The 22,944-nt window shown below is 38.4% G+C and overlaps 1 protein-coding gene across 5 annotated transcripts in view; it reads left to right on the plus strand.

The window, feature by feature from the left end:
* LOC120539251 (serine-rich coiled-coil domain-containing protein 2-like) overlaps window positions 1–22,944 on the plus strand; it is a 198,323-nt gene that overhangs the window by 129,691 nt on the left and 45,688 nt on the right. For all 5 annotated transcript variants that reach the window (XM_039769151.1, XM_039769184.1, XM_039769175.1 and 2 more), the window contains exon 7: window positions 46–126. In XM_039769151.1, the coding sequence (XP_039625085.1) occupies window positions 46–126 (81 nt within the window). The remainder of the gene's footprint in view (window positions 1–45; window positions 127–22,944) is intronic.

Consider the following 22,944-nt stretch of genomic DNA (forward strand, 5'->3'; position numbering starts at 1 on the left):
TTGGTCAAATATCAGTTTTAAATTTTTGCTTTTTTTTTTTTTAAGGTGGATGATGACAGTTCAGTAAAAGAAAATTTGGTATCAGAATCTGAAAGTCATGTACCCCAGGAAGAAACTGCACAAAAGGTAAAATAGTTCTGCGTTGTTCTGTCTGTCTTGATTGTTGAGATTGTAATTTATGATAGGAGGTAAGTCTATCAAATGGGAAAAAAAGTAGCCTTTTCTCCTTTCAGTCATTTGGTACACACACCATATAGTGTGCAATAAACAAATGCAAAAATATATTAATCCATTATGTGTTTAGTACAGATAGATGATAGAATCAGAGTACATTACAGTGTTTTACATACTGTTTGTTCTTCTTTCATCTTTCATAATCTATTACATACAGTAAGGTCCCTCCTGCTTCACCTATATTTGAGGTCTACAGTATGATAATAGTCTACCCTGTTATCTGATAGAACCCTTAGCTAAACCCTTAGTTAGATATTATCATATATCATATGTCCCTATTGAATAAACTTTTACCTTCATATAAAAAAATTGAAGTTCCATATATAATTTACATAAGCCAAATTTCTGGATAAAGCTGCATTTAAAAAGATAACATTAAGAAAGCAAAATTGTAGTACCTAATAGCAATATATAACTTCACAGTAACATGGTTTTAAATACATTGTTTTAATAATATGCTAATTTAAAATTGTAACAATGCATTTGAATAGGCTGATGTGATGTATTGCTTACTCCTTGCCTTTTTCCTCTTCCAGTTGCCTCCCCCTCCATAATGTCACCTCATTTGATATATGTATTGAAATTACTTTCCTGTTAAGCTTGCTCCATAAAAGCATGATTTTGCAGTCTAGAAAAATACTAATTTTTATTTCCTCATTAGCATTATGGCCAGTGTGAAAAAAGTCTATTGCTGGTCAAACGTGTCTAACGTGAGAAATGAGGATATGTTCAGCGATGTCTTCTCTAACATTAGTACTTGTATTAGAGAGTCAAATTCTGTATGCATATTTGTGTCCCTACCACCAAGATTTGGTAATTTTCAAATCAAAAACCTTGGATAACTCAAGACCTTCCCTACAAACCTGAAATACAGTTGTTGCACTTAGTTCAAATGACAGAAAAACTATCAAATATTCAGATATGACTAGAAAAGATCAGACACAGAAACTGGAAACAAATTGGAAACAGAGCTTGAGGCAGGGCTTGTAAGCTACTAATAAAAATATAAAAGAAATACAAGTGATATCATCACCACTGACTGACAGATAAGCTCAATACATTTTAAACCAGTTTTAAGGATTAAATCGGGCAATTTTCTATAAGAATTTTGTTAGATTGGTAATTTGATAACAGGAGGCCAGTAGCTTTCACACATCAGTGTCCAAGGAAGTGAGGCAGGTTCTTCAAAGTTACATAAAAAGTGTGAAATCACCAGCCTTATAATTGCTTATGATTTTTGTCTAAAAGAAAATGGCAGTAAGACGGACTGCGTGCTGCCCTATACAATAAATATCTTTTTTCTGCAGGTTTAATCTTATTTTTCTGTGCTACAGAAATAGACTCTGTTGCAATTTTTTTCATGTCACTGTTTTTTAGATGTTGAGGTCTTATATTTAAACTTTTCTCTGGCTAATTCTTGATCTCTTATATTTAAACCCTTGGTCTCTTATGTTTAATCCCTTTTTTGCATAAATCTACCGATCTGTCTGTCTGTCTTATCAACTCCTTCTAAATAGTTTTAGTTGTTTAACAGTTTCACATGACACTATATAATCCTAATGTCTTTGATTTTTCTTTTCTTTAATATTAGTGTCACTTGTATTTTGTCTTTTCTACATCTTTTTTCACTTTAAACTCATCTTCTGTATTCTTCAGATTTTTTAGTATTTTTTTCATCCACACTTGATTTATTCTAGAGGCATATGATACACTAATAAGATGTTACTACAATATCAGGTGTTACCATTCTCCACAATTTCCTTATTTTTGCCTTTGGTAATATTGAAGATATCAAAAATAACAAGCCACTGCACAATATTTCTGGTAAAACACCTGTACTGAAAACAATTAGAAACAGGACTGGCTCCGCTGAGTTAGGTGGAAAAATTTGGGGAGCATATATTTTTATGTTTAACAGTACAGACCCTGAAAGAACACTTGTACTCGATAAAACTGCCTGACTCCTCTTAACCCTGTTTTATTTTTTATATTGTTTTTCACATACAAGTGATATGAATGTCTTAAAAGTTTACCAAGCTATGCAAGCCCTTTATGGGTGGTCTTCCAAATTCCAGGTTGCACCACACTCATCTTCACGGAGGTTCTTTTTTTGCTGATCACCCCAATTTCTTTATTTTCTGCAGGTGTAGCTACATAGTTTTACTTTTATTGTAGTACTGTTTCTCTTTGTTATAATTTTCTTACTTTGACTTTGCATTTATTTTCATTTTGGATAGTTAGATATTTATGCATTTTTCCCCACAGTTTCTTTTTTTGTTTTGCATGCTGTGTATGGCCATCACGAGTGGTTTTAGAAGGATCTTTTATGTACCTATTATGATCTCTCTTAATATAAGGAGCAGAAATACTCCCAAAACTGCAGCCTAATCACTGAACTTACACATTACAATCTTGACATATTTTAAATTGCTTATTTAATGCCATTTATAATATGCTTGTTTTATATTATTATTCAATATCGGTATCCAGTGTTTGCTGAAATAGGCTCGAGCTGCCCTGGATAAGTGGGTAAAGAAAATGTGTGAATGGGTGGCTAGATGGATAGATGAGTAATTTGTGAAACAAAAAAAATAGAAAACCCTTTCATATTTTTAAAACTGACATTTTCTTAAAAAATTAAATTGCCATCAAGCAATTTACATTTATATATATATTTATATATATCGTGTGTGTATATATATATGTACAGTAATATATATATATAAAATATATATATATGCGCGTGTGTGTGTGTATATAGGAGGGACCGTGCTCTTCTCGTTCTCCTTCCCTTAATTGATATCCCCTTTGAACAAATTGGGGTTGATTATTGTAGAACCCTTGGAGCCCGAGGACATAAATATATATTAGTCCTCATGGATTATGCGACCTGATATCCGGAAGCTGTCCCCTTGCGCTCAGCTACATCTAAAGCAATCACACGGGAACTAGTAGGAGTATTTGCGCGTTTGTATTCCTAAAGAAGTCCTAATGGACCAAGGAACACCTTTTTACCTCGGAGACGTTCAGGGAAATGGGCCAAGTTGCTGAAAATAAAGCATTTAAAGTCCACGGTGTACCATCCTCAAACAGACGGTCTAGTGGAGAGATTTAATCAGACTCTCAAGCAGATGCTTCGCAAAGATGGTCAACGGGGATGGAAGTAATTAGGATCAACTCCTCCCCCTCATTCTCTTTGCCTATCTGGAAGTCCCACAAGCCTCTAGGGGTTCTCTCCTTTTGAATTGTTATACGGATGAAAACCCTGAGGTATATTGTGTATTTTGAAAGAAGGTTGGGAAGGAGAGGCTCTTCCCTCTACAAATATTTTGGAATATATCGCACAGTTACGCGATATAGTCCGACCTATTTTAAAAAGTTATATGGAAGAGGCACAAGCAGCACAGGCTCGTTATTACGATCGTGGCACGACACTCCGAAAATTCCAGCTGGGGGATCGTGCCATGGTATTAGTTCCTACCTCCCATTCTAAATTGCTCGCCCATTGGCAAGGTCCTTATGAAATTAAGGAGAGAAAAGGATTGGTCAACTATTTGGTGAAACAACCCAATCGTAGACCAACTGAGCGGGTTTATCATGTGAACTTGCTGAAGCCATGGAAGGAGAGGGAATCAGATCCCTTCTCTGCTCAGCCCTGCTTATTCTTTGCTCACATAGGCACCCTTAATTTCGGCGGGGAATGAACTTATAGACAAAGATGGGAGCTGGAATCAGCTATCCTGTCCCTCTCAGAGGTGGTGAGTGAAAAACCCGGAAGGACCTCTCTGATTGCGCACGCCATAGTGACTGAACCAGGGGTTATAGTCCAGGAGTGCACCTATAGACTTCCTGAGGCAAAGAAAACAGAAGTGGAGCTGGAAATCAAGCGGATGCTAGAACTAGCAGTGACTGAGGAAAGTTATAGTCCCTGGTCCAGCCCAATTGTCTTGGTTAGTAAGCCTGATGGCAGTTGGAGGTTTTACAATGACTTCCGTCAGCTTAACCAGGTCTCCCTTTTTGATGCTTATCCCATGCCTCGCATGGATGACCTCTTTGAGAGACTTGGACAAGTTGAATTTTTGACCACGCTTGACATGACAAAGGGGTACTGGCAGATTCCTTTAACGGACTCCGCGAAGGTCAAGACCACGTTTAGCACTCCTAGCCGACACTGGCAGTATCGTATTCTTCCATTTGGGTTACACGGGGCTCCTGCGACTTTCCAGCGTCTGGTGGACAAAGTGCTCCAACCCCATAATGCGTATAGTGCTTCCTATCTGGATGACGTCGTCATCTATTCCAGCACTTGGAAGGAACACGTACAGCAGGTCACTGCGGTATTGCGGACACTAGGAGAAGCCGGGCTTCGTATTAATCCCAAGAAATGTTTCTTTGGATTGGTGGTTTCTTGACCTTCAGCCTTACAAGTTTTCGCTTATTCATCGTAAGGGTTCTCTCCATGCCAATGCTGATGCTCTCTCTCGTGCCCTTGGTGCAGGATGCCCAGCCCGATGGGTCTGGGCTGAGGGAGGGGCCTTGTCACACACGTGCGAGTAGGAAGCAGCTAAAGGATTTGAGTAAATGTAGTAAAACATCCAACCCAGGGGCGGCGGAGTGCGCTGACTGTCTTTCTCAGTTCCCTACAGACCTTTCCCGGGAAATCCTGCTAGGTTCTGGCACCTCAGAAGACGTCACTTCCAAAGCCCGTCCCTTTGATGATGTCACTTCCGAAGCCGGCCCCTTTGATGACGTCACTTCTGGTTCTGGCCCCTTTGCTGATATCAGTTCCTCTCCTGACGTTTAAAGCCTCCATCTTGGGCTACTATAGCCAGTTCTGTTTTGGACTCTGTGATATGCACATTGTGTATTTGATCCTTAAAACCCTTTTGCAGCTGGGAAAAACAATATACGGGTGGCTGCCCCAAACCTTTATACAGTGCATCCAGAAAGTATTCACAGTGCATCACTTTTTCCACATTTTATGTTACAGCCTTATTCCAAAATGGATTAAGTTCAGTTTTTTCCTCAGAATTCTACACACAACACCCCATAATGACAATGTGAAAAAAGTTTACTTGAGGCTTTTGCAAATTTTATTAAAAATAAAAAAAACGAGAAATCACATGTACATTAGTATTCACAGCCTTTGCTCAATACTTTGTCGATGCACCTTTGGCAGCAATTACAGCCTCAAGTCTTATTGAATATGATGCCACAAGCTTGGCACACCTATCCTTGGCCAATTTCGCCCATTCCTCTTTGCAGCACCTCTCAAGCTCCATCAGGTTGGATGGGAAGCGTCGGTGCACAGCCATTTTAAGATCTCTCCAGAGATGTTCAATCAGATTCAAGTCTGGGCTCTGGCTGGGCCACTCAAGGGCATTCACAGAGTTGTCCTGAAGCCACTCCTTTAATATCTTGGCTGTGTGTTTAGGGTCGTTGTCCTGTTGAAAGATGAACCGTCACCCCAGTCTGAGGTCAAGAGCGCTCTGGAGTAGGTTTTCATCCAGGATGCCTCTGTACATTGCTGCAGTCATCTTTCCCTTTATCCTGACTAGTCTCCCAGTTCCTGCCGCTGAAAAACATCCCCACAGCATGATGCTGCCACCACCATGCTTCACTGTAGGGATGGTATTGGCCTGGTGATGAGCGGTGCCTGGTTTCATCCAAACGTGATGCCTGGAGTCAAAGAGTTCAATCTTTGTCTCATCAGACCAGAGAATTTTGTTTCTCATGGTCTGAGAGTCCTTCAGGTGTCTTTTGGCAAACTCCAGGCGAGCTGTCATGTGCCTTTTACCAAGGAGTGGCTTCTGTCTGGCCACTCTACCATACTGGCCTGATTGGTGGATTGCTGCAGATATGGTTGTCCTTCTGGAAGGTTCTCCATTGCATGGATTGCAGGTGCTCATCAGTGAGGCGACTCCTGTGTGCTGTTTTGTTAGTCTTTATCACTGAGAAGTGCTTCTCACACAGATATGTGGTACCAAACATGCACAAGGTTCGAGCCGCATGTAGACAGACTTTTTTGTTCTTGAAAGTCACCAAAGCGCCGTGCAAACTCAGTGCGCAGTGCGCTCAGTTTATCAGCAAAGTGCGTATTTGGGAACACCATAGTGACGACTTGGTTTAACATTACTTGGCAACAGGGAAAGTGGGGCAAGGTGCACTGGTGCATTTGTGTCTCCCATAAAAGCAGCTTCACTTGAAATCACTTTGTGATTGTGCACGGGTAAAAACGTCCGCTGAAGTGTCAGATTCTTATTTAATTATTCTGCTTTCTGTATCTTCTGCATTGCATTCAGGTTACCCTGATGTTTTGTCTCATAGTGCCGTCTTAGATTAAATTCTGTAATTACAGCCACATTAGCTCTACAAATGAGGCACACGTGTTCAGTAAACATATACTCAGCCTCCCATCGGTTTTTAAAGGCTCTATTTTCAGAATCAACTTTTCTCTTCAGCATCGTGTGAGCTAGCTTCGCAATAACTTGCAGCATCATAAGCTAGACTTGATTAACGCGGTAAGTGTTCGGCAAGGCAGCTGAAGCACTGCATTATGGGATCTGTAGTTTATTCTGTTACCAGCGCTTCATATACCCGGGCCATTAATAACAATAATACAGTATATAAAATGATCTCGGGCCGGATATAATTACACGCCGGGCCGGATGTGGCCCGCGGCCCTTGAGTTTGACACATATGGACTAAATAGAACTTGAAAAGATATACAGTAATCCCTCGCTATATCGCGCTTTGACTTTCGCGGTTTCACTCTATCGCGGATTTTAAATGTAAGCATATCTAAATATATATCACAGATTTTTCACTGGTTCGCCGCTTTCTGGGACAATGGGTCTTTTAATTTAGGTTACATGCTTCCTCAGTTTGATTGCCCAGTTGATTTCATACAAGGGACGCTATTGGCGGATGGCTTAGAAGCTACCCAATCAGAGCATGTATTGCATATTAACTAAAACTCCTCAATGCTATAAGATATGCTTCCCGAGCTGTACTTGTTTGCTTCTCTCTATCTTTCTCGCTCTCTCTGCCTGACGGAGGGGGTGTGAGCAGAGGGGCTGTTTGCACAGAGGACACGGACGCTCCTCTACAAAATGCCGCTTTATCGCGGTGCTTCTGTATACTTAAAAGCATGTATTGATTTTTTGATTGTTTGCTTTTCTTTGCGAGCGCTCTCTCTGACATTTTCTGCTCCTGACGCGCTCCTTTATGACTGCGCTCCTTTGAAGATAAGATATGTTTGCTTTCTTTTAATTGTGAGAAAGAGCTGTCATCTCTGTCTTGTCATGGAGCACAGTTTAAACGTTTGACTAAAGGGTGTTATTTCTTGTCTAGAGGGCTCTAATAATGTTAACAGGGTGGGAGAGTTTATAAGGGCTTAAAATATATAAAAATAACTACACAAACATATATGGTTTCTACTTCGCGGATTTTCACCTATCGCGGGGGGGTCTGGAACGCAACCCCCGCGATCGAGGAGGGATTACTGTATTTTTTCAAATGTGATCGCGCAATTCAGATAGAGTTGACGCGCACTACAGCCTGCATGCCTCAATAAGTCATCCTCCCCTCGCTCTTACTTTTTTACCGTTCATCTAATGAATACACGGAGTATGGCTTTACCAAAACAATCATTGATGGCGAATAAAGTATCCATTATTCGAGTATGTAGATCGGGATATATATATACATATATATATACCCGCGTATCGCAGCGGAGAAGAAGTGTGTTAAAAAAGCTAGAAAAAGAAAAGGGAACATTTTAAAAATAACGTAACATGACTGTCAATATACAGTATTTGTTTTGTGAGTGTTACTGAGTGTTGCTGTCATCAAGGATTTGATTATCATTAATTCTTTCAATCAGGTTCGTATTTGTAGGGTGTGTTGTGTTCAAGTTACATTCCGTGTTTGTCAATCATTGTAAAGATAACAGGTTTCATTCATCGATTCGTTTCTTACTGCATCAATAAACAGCTCGTCTTCTTCTTTATCTGAGACCTGACACACTGCATGCACGGGTTTTTTTACACTGTCTTCCTTTAGCGGGACATTGACTTTTTCCACCGTGTGCTTTGTTTCCGCAGTAGCTGGATTTATGAATATGCTTTTATGTATCAGACGCTTCATATTTTTTGCTGCCTTTTCAATTGTGTAATTCGGTTTTGTTCAGCTCTTTGGAACTGTTGCTTTTTATCTCTGCACTGCGTCAGTTCACGTGAGCCGCTCGGTGTACATGCATCGAAGGTTCCCAGTTGTGCTGGTGCCATCTCGTGCTATGTCCATTGCTGTATTTAATGTTACCGAAGTCCCGACACTTAAAACTTTCTCTCGCAGTTTCGCTGAGTTTGTGTCAAACACCACCCTGACCATCTCATCTTCCTCTCCATAAGCACAGTCCTTCACCCGTGAATATTTAGTGGGAGTTTGCTATTGGGTTGCCGCTGACGGATGGCCTTATATGGGCAGGCACTAAATTACAAACGCCAGCAGCAGCCTGTCTATGAACTTAATTTAAAGTGTAGGTTTACATCGTGCTTTGTTTCCGAAGTAGCAGAACTCATGAATATGGTTGTATATGTCACTCGCTCACTTCTTATTGTTTCGCTGCCTTCTCAATTATATAATGCATGTTTTCTTCAGCGCTTTTTGGAGGTCTTCCTGGTTTTCTATGTACTGCGTGATTACGTGGGAGGCGTGATGATGTCACATGAAACTCCGCCCCCACGGCGTTCACGCTCATCTCCATTACAGTAAATGGAGAAAAACAGCTTCCAGTTATGACCATTACGTGTAGAATTTCGATATAAAACCTGCCCAACTTTTGTAAGGAAGCTGTAAGGAATGAACCTGCCAAATTTCAGCCTTCCACCCACACGGGAAGTTGGAGAATTAGTGATGAGTGAGTGAGTGAACACAAATATATGTATTTGTGTGTATATATGTGTGTGTATGTATGTATGTGTATATGTATAGATATGTATATATATATGTTTATGTGTGTGTGTGTAAATATACAGTAATCCCTCCTCGATCGCGGGGGTTGCGTTCCAGACCCCCCCGCGATAGGTGAAAATCCGCGAAGTAGAAACCATATGTTTGTATGGTTATTTTTATATATTTTAAGCCCTTATAAACTCTCCCACACTGTTAACATTATTAGAGCCCTCTAGACATGAAATAACACCCTTTAGTCAAACATTTAAACTGTGCTCCATGACAAGACAGAGATGACAGTTCTTTCTCACAATTAAAAGAAAGCAAATATATCTTATCTTTAAAGGAGCGCCGTCAGGAGCAGAAAATGTCAGAGAGAGCGCTCGCAAAGAAAAGCAAACAATCAAAAAATCAATACATGCTTTTAAGTATACAGAAGCACCGCGATAAAGCGGCATTTTGTAGAAGAGCGTCCGTGTCCTCTGTGCAAACAGCCCCTCTGCTCACACCCTCCGTCAGGCAGAGAGAGTGAGAAAGATAGAGAGAAGCAAACAAGCCACGCTGAAGCATATCTTATAGCTTTGAGGAGTTTTAGTTAATATGTAATACATGCTCTGATTGGGTAGCTTTTAAGCCAACCGCCAATAGCATCCCTTGTATGAAATCAACTGGGCAATCAAACTGAGGAAGCATGTAACCTAAATTAAAAGACCCATTGTCCGCAGAAAGCGGTGAACCAGCGAAAAATCCATGATATATATTTGGATATGTTTACATTTAAAATCCGCAAAAGAGTGAAACCGCGAAAGTCAAAGCGCGATATAGCAAGGGATTACTGTATATATATGACAACAACACTCATCACTCACAACAGTGACAAAACAATTACATTGACAATCATCTTACGTTATTTTCAAAATGTTTCCTTTTCTTTTTCATTGCTTCTTTAACACACTACTTCTCTGCTGCGGCTGGTATTTTGCTAGTATATATATATAATATATATATATATATATATATATATATTTTATGTATATATATATATATATTATATATATATATATATATATATATATATATATATATATATATATATATATATATATATATATATATATATATATATATATATATATATATATATATATATATGTGTGTGTATATGCACATATACATGTACATAAACGTCTCGGTACACGTACAAATCGGTTTATGACCAAAAAGTTCGCCAAACTTTTGCCTCGGTTCATGACCACACACTCGGCATATGAACAAGCCAGTTTCCGTTTCGGCTTGTATGCTTTCAGTCTCTCCCTGTGCATTTCCTGTACAGCGAGAGAGAGAGAGCACGACACCCACAAGAGAGACACAAGCACACGTGTACGAGAGAGAGAGACAGACACACACAGGCAGCGCGAGAGAGAGAGAGAGACACACACACACACACAGGCAGCACGAGAGAGAGAGCAGGACGCATAAGGTAGGATGGCAGTTAACGAATGCACTGGGCTTGATTTTGTTTTCACTTCTGTTTACAGCGATCAGTTCGTAGTGTGCATTGTTGCAATTTTACTTTTCTTGGTGGTTTATTAAATTATGGTGACCTGGGGACAACCTGTATAAGTGAATTAATAAATCATGAAAAGAGTGCCTAATGAAATGAAATAAAAACTATCTCATTATTATGAAATACAATTTCATCATTGTATTTTGGTTCAACAATGACCTTACTTTTAGTTATTGCAGTTTTTATTTCAAATTGTCCTTTTAAAGTCTGTTTTTATTTCACAAACTGATGAATATCTCCAAATTAGTTCTTTTAAAGCCAGTGGTATTTACAGTGATCCCTCGCTATATCGCGCTTCGACTTTCGCAGCTTCACTCCATCGCGGATTTTAAATGTAATATCTAAATATATATCACGGATTTTTCGCTGGTTCGCGGATTTCTGTGAACAATGGGTCTTTTAATTTATGGTACATGCTTCCTCAGTTTGTTTGCCCAGTTGATTTAATACAAGGGACACTATTGGCGGATGGCTGAGAAGCTCCCCAATCAGAGCACATATTACGTAATAAATAAAACTCCTCAATGATATACGATATGCTTCCCGTGCGATGCTTCTCACACTTAAAAGCTCTAGCAGCCCATATTGATTTTTGATTGTTTGCTTTTCTCTCTCTGTCTCTCTGACTTTCTGTGCTCTTTCCTGTCTAGAGGGCTCTAATAATGTTAAAAAACGTATTTAGAAGGTAAACAGGTTTTCTATGCTCTAACTGCGAAAATATTAGATTTATAAATAAAGAATCCTACTTGGTGGAAATTCATTTATCGCTGTAGAGTCTGGAACGGATTAACTGCAATAAATGAGGGTTTACTGTATAACTGTGCGGAGAATATTTAGAAACAGTGTGGGAGAGTTTATAAGGGCTTAAAATATATAAAAATAACCATACAAACGTATGGTTTCTACTTAGCAGATTTTCACCTATCGTGGGGGGATCTGGAGTGCAACACCCACGATCCAGGAGGGATTACTGTATTTCTGAATGCCTCTTTTCATTGTTTTCAATCAAATGTCTTCAGTTGGTTAATCATTTTCTGTTGGTTACTTTTGCTTACTAAACATCATTAGCACTACTTGCATTCCAACTGGCAAAGACTTGGCAGTTAAGATTTGACATAGTTAGTTATGTAGATGAAATATAAAGAGAACTGACAATATATTGAATATGTTCAGGCAGACAAATTCTTTTCAAAGTGTTGATGAAATCATTAGCAATTTAAGACTGATTGAGTCCTGTGTCTGAACAGAAGGTGTCTGTGAAGAAATCACATAGGCACAGATTAATGTTGAATGTCCCAAGCTGGAAATTTCACATAATGTACTTCCAGTTGATCACCTCTGCAGATATGGTGCTCAGTTGATCTTAGACTACTAAGAATCTCTTCATCAATGTAAATATTTTGAATAGTATCAGTCTGTCAGAGTATCCCAGTATATGACACATTTGACATAAAATAACATTGTGGCTGACTGACTGCAGTTCAGACTGGAGGTACTAAGTGTCTTAAGTGGCAGTGACCAGTTACACACTAACAGGGAGCCTCTGCCTTACACCAGCCTTAAAAACATTCCAGAAAACAGGAAGTGGCTTTCATGTAGAGGTCACATAGCAACCCTGTACAGGAGTTGTGAGGTTGTTCTTGGTGGATCACAGAGCGAGAAAAAGCACAAATAAGTGACAGTGAAAAGGGTGATCGAAGATACTATTGTTTTTCAGTACAGTTTTAATATGTTAAATTATTGCTATACATTTTGTCTGCAAAACAACTATTGCACCACTTACCCCTTATTGTTAGTTTAAATATAAGAAAAATAGGAAAGGAAATAACTAATCTATTTGCCTTGCTAAACAAGTGATATTATCATGAAAAGAGGCATTTTCATTCATTCATTGCAGAACAGTTTAAATACCTAGGAGTAAACATCACAAGTAAACATAAAGCTCTATATCAACAAAATTTCACCGTCTGCATGGAAAAAATTAAACAAGTCTTGTATAGATGGTCAACCCTTCATCTCCCACTAGCAGGAAGAATTAACACTGTAAAGATGAATATTCTTCCTAAGCTTTTTATTTCAAAACATTGCAATATACATTAATAAATCATTCTTTAGGCAATTAGATTCAACAATAACCTCATTTATTTGGAATTCAAAACATCCACGCATCAAAAGAGCGACCCTACAAAGACAAAAGGCAGAAGGCGGCATGGCTGTACCTAATTTCCAGTTTTATTACTGGGCAGCAAATATACAGGCGATAAGAACCTGGACACAAATAGAAGAACATACACAGGCTTGGACCGCAATAGAAGTAAAATCCTGCAGTACTTCTTTGTATTCCTTGCTCTGTGCTCCAGTAAACACACGTTATCTGCAATATACAAATAACCCAATTGTGCTCCACTCACGTAGAATCTGGAACCAATGTAGAAAGCATCTTAAGACGGAGAAGCTTCTGTCTGTGGCACCTCTGCAAGAGAACCACCTTTTTCAATCGTCACTAACATATGCAGTTTTTAATATCTGGAAAAAAATTGGAATTAACTTGCTTAGAGATCTTTATATAGACAACATCTTTGCATCCTATGAACAATTACATTCCAAATTTAACATTCCAGCTACACATTTCTTTCACTATCTTCAAATCAGGAACTTTGTTATACATAACCTTCCAGATTTTCCTCATCTTGCACCCTCATCCATGCTAGAAAAAATATTGCTCAATCTCAAGGACTTAGACTCCATCTCTACAATATATAAAATCATTTTACAATCCCTCCCTTTCAAAGATATAAGAGGACACTAGGAAAAAGATCTCTCAATATATCAGAAAAGGAGTGGAAAGTAGCAATGCAGAGAATTCACTCGAGCTCCATATGCGCAAAGCATACAATTATACTTAAAATTATATATCAAGCACATCTGTCCGACTAAAAATCTCCAAAATGTTTCCAGGGCATGATCCAACCTGCGAACGTTGCAACCAAGTCCCAGCCTCACTGCGTCACATGTTCTGGGCCTGCACCAAATTAACATTATTCTGGACAAAAATGTTTAATTACCTCTCAGACAGCCTTGGAGTCACAACCCCTCCTAACCCATTAACGGCTGTGTTTGGGGTTCTTCCAGAGGGGCTTAAAGTGGAGAAAGACAAACAAATTGTGATTGCATTCACTACACTTTTGGCACGCAGACTTATTCTAATAAACTAGAAAAACCCAAACTCTCCTCTTTTAAGTCAGTGGGAAACCGATGTGTTATATTATTTGAAATTGAAAAAAATCAAATACTCAGTTAGAGGATCCGTGCAGACTTTTTTCAAAACATGGCAGGATCTGATCAGTAATATTTTAAAACTAGCAAAATACCCGCGCTTCGCAGCGGCGAAGTACTGCATTAAAATTTTTATTAAGAAGAAAAGTAAACCTTTTTAAACTGAGGGAAAATATGCCAATAATTATTTTTTAAGGATCTCTTTGTATACCATGTTGTCAGTTCGGCCCTCCGGTTGTAACATGACCAAGCTGTGCGCTGAGCTTACTCTTGAGCATGCAACATACAGTTGGCCATGTGAAAAGCAATCTTGTCTCAAATCTCACAGCTTGGATTGCTGCTGTCATAATCGGTTTGAGTTTCATGGTTTGTTTCAATTACGACAGTATATGCAGGATTTGTTGTGTTGAAGTGACGTTTGGCATCTGTAAGCGTTGTAAACACACAACCAGTTTCATCGATAAAATCACATCCAGCTTTTGAGAGTTTAAACATTCATAAACATCATAGTGTCCACTACTGAAATCGCAACCTGTGAATCTCAGATGTTTAAGAGGCATTGGCGGTTGTCGAAAGGTGTAAAATATTTGGCCATTTCGGTACACTTGAAAGCAACAACCAAACAATTCAGTGGCAGCCATCAACTCACATGCAGAACCATAGCTGAAGGGCTTAAGCATTTCACTCTTATAGTGCTCCTGTGTAGTATAACTATAATAATAATAATAATACATTTTATTTAAAAGTGCCTTTCAGAACACTCAAGGACACTGTACACAGTAAAAATAATAATAAAAGTAAGAAAATAAAAAGCAGGCAAAAGAGCAAGTAATTTACAAGATCATAAAAAATAAAACATAAAACAGTTCCAAGATAGGAAAATGGAGAAAGTTATGTGGGATAAGCTATTTTGAATAGGTGAGTTTTTAGTCTAGACTTAAAAAGAGAGAAAGAGGTGATGTTTCTTATTTCAGGAGGTAGGGAATTCCAAAGTCGAGGAGCAGAGCAACTGAAAGCCCTACTCCCCATAGTGGCAAGACGGGGGACAGGGACAGAGAGAGAAAGAGAAGAAGAGGATCTGAGACCCCGAGATGGGATGATGATCTGTACCAAATCAGAGAGAGATGATGAATAGCCTTAAATGTATACAGAAGTATTTTAAAATTAATGCGATATTTGACCGGAAGCCAATGGAGCTGCTGGAGAACAGGGGTGATGTGGTGAATAGAAGGGGTCCTGGTGATAATACGGGCAGCAGAGTTCTGAACACGTTGAAGCTTATGAATTGATTTTTGAGAGAGACCAAAAAGAAGTGAATTACAATAATCAAGCCAAGAAGTAACAAGGCTGTGAACAAGAATTGCAGTGGCCTGTGGAGTAAGAAAGGAACGGAGACGATTGATGTTACGCAACTGGAAATAAGCAGACCGAGTGACATTATTGATGTGTGAATTAAAAGACAGAGTACTGTCAAGGATGACACCCAAACTTTTCACACATGGGGAAACAGAGACCGGCAAGTTATTGATAGCAATAGAAAAACTATTAGTTCTGGATAATGTTGATTTAGAGCCTACCAGGAGAAGCTCTGATTTATTGCTGTTGAGTTTCAGAAAGTTAAAGAGAACCATGTATTTAGTTCAACTAAACAGAGAGTGAGGGAGGATGGGGGGAGAGCAGAATCAGGTTTGGTGGACAGATAAAGCTGGGTGTCATCAGCATAACAGTGAAACTGAATATTATATTTACGAAAAATATATCCAAGCGGAGAAGGTAGATAATGAAAAGAAGGGCCCCAGGACAGATCCCTGGGGACGCCAGTGACCAGAGGAAAGGACTGAGAAGTGAATGATTTCAATCGAATAAACTGAGTACGATCAGACAAGTATGATTTGAACCAGGCTAGAGGAGTATGAGACAGACCGATTGAGACTGACCTACTAAGTAGAATGGGGTGAGAAATAGTGTCAAAAGCTGCACTCAGATCCAAAAGAATAAGAATGGAAAGTAAACCGGAGTCAGCTGCCATAAGGAGATCATTGGTTATTTTTATAAGTGCTGTTTCAGTGCTATGAAAGGCGAAAGCCAGACTGGAACCGCTCATACAGATTATTATTAGTTAAATATGAGTGGATCTGTGCAGCAACTATCTTTTCGAGAATTTTGAAATGAATGGTAAATTGGAGATAGGACAAAATTATCAAAATTATTGGGATCTAAACCCGTTTTTTTCAATATTGGGGTGATGGCAGCAACTTTGAAAGAAGTAGGAACAGTTCCAGTGGTAAGTGAAGAATAAATGATAGCAGATATGAGGGAAGCAAGGAGGGTAAACAAGCTTTAACCAGAACTGTAGGAATGGGGTCGAGCTGACAAGTAGAAGGTTTTGACTTACAAATGAGATCTGAAATATCAGTGACAGAGGGAAGTTGGAAAGTAGAAAAACAGTGTGATGGGAGTGGGATTACAAAGGAGAACTACAAGAGACATCAGAGGCCAGATCTTGGTGTATTTTGTGAATTTTCTCAATGAAGAATAACATTAGAGAATCACAAAAGGAAGATGAGTAGAGGTGGGCAGGTAAAAAATCTGGTGACCTGAAAGAAGAATTGAACAGTGAAAACAGTAACTTGGGAGAATCCTCATTTGAACGAATAATGGTAGAGTAATATGCAGATTTAGTTTGGTTAATACACTCCTTATAATACAAAGCATGATTATTAAACATTTCCTTATGGATAGTAAGACCAGTTTTCTTATAGAGACGTTCAAGCCGTCGACCTTTTGCTTTCAGAAGCCTGAGTTCAGATGTAAACCAAGGTGCTGACTGAGAGAATAATACAGATTTGGTTTTTAGTGGAGCAACAGAATTTAAAATACTATTGAGACTATTGTTATAATAGGTAACCAAATCCTCTTGGGTGAACAAGTCATTAAAATGCAAAAGACTAGAGAAAGCAGAAGAAAGGATATCAGGATTAATTTTCTTAATATTCCGAAAAGAAATGGTTCGAGGGATCTTGGTTATAGAAAAGGTCATTTTGACATTGAAAGAAAGAAGAAAATGATCAGAGAATAACAGTTCATCAGCTTTGCAGTTGAGAGGAGTAAGTCCAGAGCAACAAACTAGGTCCAAAGTATGACCTTTAGTATGAGTGGGAAAGTTTACATATTGTTTAAAATCCAAGCTATCGAGGCAAGATGAAAAGTCTTTGGTAAGAGGATGATTACTATTGTCCATATGAATGTTGAAGTCTCCCAGTAGTATTATATTAGGAGAAACAGTAGCCAAGTGGGTCAGCAGATCAGTAAAATCACTTATAAAAACAGAAGTAGACTTTGGAGGCGGTAAATAACAGCAATAACAGTTGGAACAGGACCTGAGAGTTGACAAACAACGGATTCAAAAGAACTGAAGACAGGTACAGATAACGGCGAGACTTTCCAATTCGCGATAAATTACCGCGAGACCTCCACCGCGGCTGGACTCACGAGGTTGGCAGGTGTAAACAAACCCCGGGGGAGTGGAGTCGTTGAGCTGCGAAAAGTCATTGGGCTGTTGCCACGTCTCAGTCAAACACAAAAAGTCAAACTTACGGATCGGTGAGGAGATCCTGGACGAGATGTCCCTTGCTTGTAAGCGAGCAGATGTTAAGCAGACCGAAGTTGACACCGGTGCTGTCAGACTGAACAGAAGTGTTAGCCGACCTGGTCAGGCTGGCTAAAACGCTGTGGTTAACAGCCCTGTCGGAAATCCGTGAAGAGTGACGAAGTAGACCAGAAGGATGGTATTGGTTTAGAGTTGTCATGGTGAAAGTTCCGGCGAGAGCCCCGGTGGATGTACTTTCGGCGAAGGAGGGGAGCGGTGTCCGGGTGGAGAAGTAGCACAGCCGGCGGTGGAGCAGCCAGATGAAAACGAAGTCGAAGAAGTTCGTCAGCTGTATACTGGTAAAGTCCAGCACCAGGTCGAAAGACCAACGACATAAAAATCCAAACCCGCACAAGCAGTATGCAAATCCTGCCAGGCCCCATCACAGACAAACACACAGACAAACACACCGGTAAGCCAAGCAGCCAGGTAAATGAATCCGTGGGAAACCACAGCCAAAACAAACAGGCAAGATGAACTAGACCCAAAATACTCAGACACTTGCAAAATCGCCAGATCGCCAACAGTGTCGATATAAGATGAAAGGGATTAAATTGTTAATATATATATATATATATATATATATATATATATATATATATATATATATATATATATATATATATATATATGTGTGTAAATAAATACAATAGAGAAATAAAACAATACCGGTGAGTAGCGGCAGCAAGTCGCGCCAGCGTTCACTCACCGGAACCGATCAGTCAATAGTTATCTCCTGTACCGTTATCAGTCCACACCTTGAACCTGTCCCAGTCATTCAATACATAACACACAATGTTCCTCCGGATATCAAGAGTGAGCCTGCAAAATTTCAGCCTTCTACCTACACGGGAAGTTGGAGAAATAGTGATGTTGGAAAGTTCAATATGGCGGCTGACAGTGGCGTCATACCACTGAAATAAGTACGAACATTGGTTTCGGTTAGCTCAGGGAAGCCACCTACCAAATTTCGTGAAGATAGGGCCGTGAATAAGAAAGTTCAACATGGCGGACGTTGTTGACCGTTATGACCGTTACGTGTAGAATTTCGAATTGAAACCTGCTTAACTGTTCTAAGTAAGCTGTAATGAATGAGCCTGCCAAATTTCAGCCTTCTACCTACACGGGAAGTTGGAGAATTACTGACGTTGGAAAGTTCAATATGGCGGCCGACAGTGGCATCATACCACCGAAATAAGTATGTACATTGGTTTCGGTTAGCGCAGGGAAGCCGCCTACCAAATTTCGTGAAGATGGGGCCATGAATAAGAAAGTTCAACATGGCGGATGTTGTTGACCGTTATGCGTAGAATTAGTCAGCTGTAAGGAATGAGCCTGCCAAATTTCAGCCTTCTACTTACACGGGAAGTTGGAGAATTAGTGATGTTTGGAAAATTCAATATGGCGACCGACAGTGGCATCATACCACCGAAATAAGTACGTACATCGGTTTTGGTTAGCGCAGGGAAGCCACCTACCAAATTTCGTGAAGATGGGGTCAGCCTTCTACCTACACGGGAAGTTTGAAAATTGGTGACGTTGGAAAGTTCGATATGGTGGCCGACAGTGGCGTCATACCATCGAAATAAGTAAGTACAGCAGTTTCGGGTAGCGCAGGGAAGCCGCCTACCAAATTTCGTGAAGATGGGGCCATAAATAAGAAAGTTCAACATGGCGGACGTTGTCGACCGTTATCGACCGTTATGACCGCTACGTGTAGAATTTCGAAATGAAACCTGCTTAACTTTTGTAAGTATGCTGTAAGGAATAAGCCTGCCAAATTTCATCTTTCTACTTACATGGGAAGTTGGAGAATTAGTGATGAGTCAGTGAGTCAGTCAGTCAGTCAGTCAGTCAGTCAGTCAGTGAGGGCTTTGCCTTTTATTATTATAGATAAGTTCATGAAGCACAGAGAATGTATTAATTTAGGTATGTTTACAAGCCTTAAATTTTACGCCGTTTGGCTTGCTCTCTTTCTCAGGGGTAGGGATCGATCTGTTTTTAACTCAATTTTTCTTTTTGTAAAAACTTGATTGCTTTGTATGGATTGCAATAAAATTAAAAAAGAAAAGAAAAGAGGCATTTTAAAATAAATATCATGGGCATTAAAATGCTCATTGGCAAATTTTTCATTTGGAAAAGCCCCATTGTTAAATAAAAATGATACTTGGAAAATAAGGCCATTTTGAAGCAAACCCTGCAGTAATTAAATGTAAGCTAGCTACATTGTTGATCCAAAATTAAATTATAACATTGTATTTCATAATAATTAGATGGCTTTTATTAAATAATGCATTTATTTGTCTATATATATATATATATATATATATATATATATATATATATATATATATATATATATAATATAAATATTAGATATTCACTTTTTCATCTGAGTATTAATTTTAATTCATTTCATAATTGATATTTTATTTATGTGATTTTAATAATATTACATTTTGTTTATATAGCTCCTTTCCCATGTTCAGGGCACTTAATTGACACATAATATCCCACTGATTTTTTCAATAAAATTCTTATTCACTGTGTATTTTAAAGTGTTTCAGTTTACTTGGCAATTTTGCAATATATCAACCTTTAAAAGAAGCAGTAGCACTAGTACCTATAAAAATGCAGTATTATTGCACATGTAACTTTCCCCATTTTTGAGTAACATAATCACTTGACTACTTAAGGACCTATTTTTCAACTTTCTTTTTCTTCATGGAAATACATTTGTGCGTATCCTCAGGTTTGTAAGCTTTCTTGCATTTAATGTTTAATTAGCTTGCACCATTGTAGGATGTTGCATGTTTTGCCTTTAAAAAATAAGCTTTATATGCTTTTAAACAAACATTTAGAAAATAGACAGGTTAGTATGAATCATTTCACCCTCGGAACATAAGGTAATTGTTATTTTTCAGTAATTATTTACTGAACCTCCATACTAGCACTGTACATTAATTTTTAATGAAACTCCCCCAGCTTTTAGAATGTGATTGCTTCTATGGACAAGAAGATTAAAAACAGAGCAGTCTTGTAAAAAGCTATTTTTCATTCAGATAGGCAGTTCTCTTGCTTCTTTATCATTGTGTCAGAATTCAACCTGTCCTTCATTTCATCAGGCAAAGTTTTAGTTTCCTATTTGTATGTATTTTATAAAACACTTTCAACTGCATGTATGGTGCTCTTTTTGTTTTAAAAACAAAGAACATTTGATAAAATATATAAGATGGGCCATTTGTTGTATTATTATTATTATTATTATTATTATTATTATTATACACTTTATGAACTTGCGGTCTGCCTTTCTTATTACAACACATTCTGTATATGTGTTTGGCCAATATTTAACAGATTTACTTTTGTGCTGCAGACTGTCTTTGACAAATTAATTCCTCATTTGAAATAGAAATAATATTTAATTAATTTGCAATTCAGCTGCAGTGTTTGGATCCTATTACAGAATGTGTTGTTAATGGCATTGAAGACTTTGATGTATTGTGTCAAGATGCTATTCACCTGTTTCTTGTATTGTACTACAACTGAGATATTGACATATACTGTATGATGAAACACCATAAAAAAACAATTAATTTCTGCTATGCATAAATATACTCAGCTCTGTAGTTGTAATATTTATCTTTCATATAGATATATACATGCAATGCCCAAAAAAATTAAGGGAACACTTAAATCACACTTTGTACCTCAATCTTTTTATTTTTTTTATTTTCACATATTTGCTGAGTAATACTGTGTAATTTGTTGGGAACAAAATAGTGTAGCAATGGTCAATGGAAACCAAAATCACCAACCCATTGAGGGCTGCATTCAACATCACACCAAAAATCAAAGTCAGAAATTAAAATTACAGGCTGATCCAACTTGCGTGAATTTCAGCACAGTTGTTCATTATGTGACTCAGTAGTGTGTATGGCCCTCATGTGCCTGTATACACTCACATCGACATTTGGTCATGCTCCTGATAAGATGGTGAATGGTGTCCTAGGTGGTCTCCTTTAAGACCTGGATCAGGGTATCAGTGAGCTCATGGACAGTCTGTGGCACTACTTGGTGGCATTGAATGCACCATGCATAACATCCCAGAGGTCCTCAGTTGGATTCAGATCTGGGGAACGTAGGCCAGTCAATGGCATCATTACCTTCATCATCCAGGAGCTGCCTATGCATTGTGGCCACATGAGGCCCAGCATTTTACTGCACCTGGAGGAACCCAGGACCCACTGTGCCAGTGTAAGGTCTGACAATGCCTCTGAAGATTTCATTCCATTACCTAACATCAGTCAGGTTACCATAGCCTAGCACATGGAGTTTTGTGCACCTGCAAACATAGGATTTTCATTAAATGTTATTTTTAGTAAAATGTTATTTTTAATTAGTAATGCCGCAACAGGGATTTATCAGAGAAACTGGCCAGAGAAAAACAGACTGATTTTAGAATAACATTAATAGCATTAATAATTTCCTCACAAATTCTAAAGAAGCTCTCAACCGGTTCACACAGAACAATTTGTTTTCTATTTTTATATAATAATATATCTTTTTACCATTGAGTTATGCAGGAGAATTAGTCGACATGCTAACAGTATATTGTAGGAAGTCATGGTCAGTTCATCCATCAAAAATAACTCCCAACTTCTGCTCTAAAAGTATTTGCAACGATCCTAAATTCTACACTGTCTGATAGATAAGATAATATCTTTGCCCAAAAAGGTTTGATTTTTGAAGAGTTCTAAAACATATGCCCTCATGCGCCTGGAGCTACACGGCGTACTTCACAGGGTCCAACCTCTAATATTTTATAGTTTTAATTTTGAAAGGTTTGTCCACCATATAATTTTTAGATGAATGACAGTTTATTTTACATAAATTGGTCAAACTGGTAAAGATTTTTTTTTTTTTTTTTTACAAATTTACTAACTTGGAAGAAGAAAAATAAGTATGTTAATGGAATTCTGCATTTATGGCAGAATTGATTAAAAGGTGTTAACTCATTATCAGTATCTCTGAAGGTTAAATTGCCTAATGTGGACACTAGAGGGCACTGCAGCTCTGTAAGTCACTTAGTCAATGCTTCAATAAATGTGTTTTATTAAATCCTACAGTCGTGGCCAAAAGTTTTGAGAATGACACAAATATTGGTTTTCACAAAGTTTGGTGTTTCATTATTTTTAGATGTTTTTGTCAGGTGTTTCTATGGTATTCTGAAGTATAATTGCAAGCATTTCCTAAGTTTCAA

This window comes from Polypterus senegalus, chromosome 1 (assembly GCF_016835505.1).
Source record: "Polypterus senegalus isolate Bchr_013 chromosome 1, ASM1683550v1, whole genome shotgun sequence".
NCBI lineage: Eukaryota > Metazoa > Chordata > Cladistia > Polypteriformes > Polypteridae > Polypterus > Polypterus senegalus.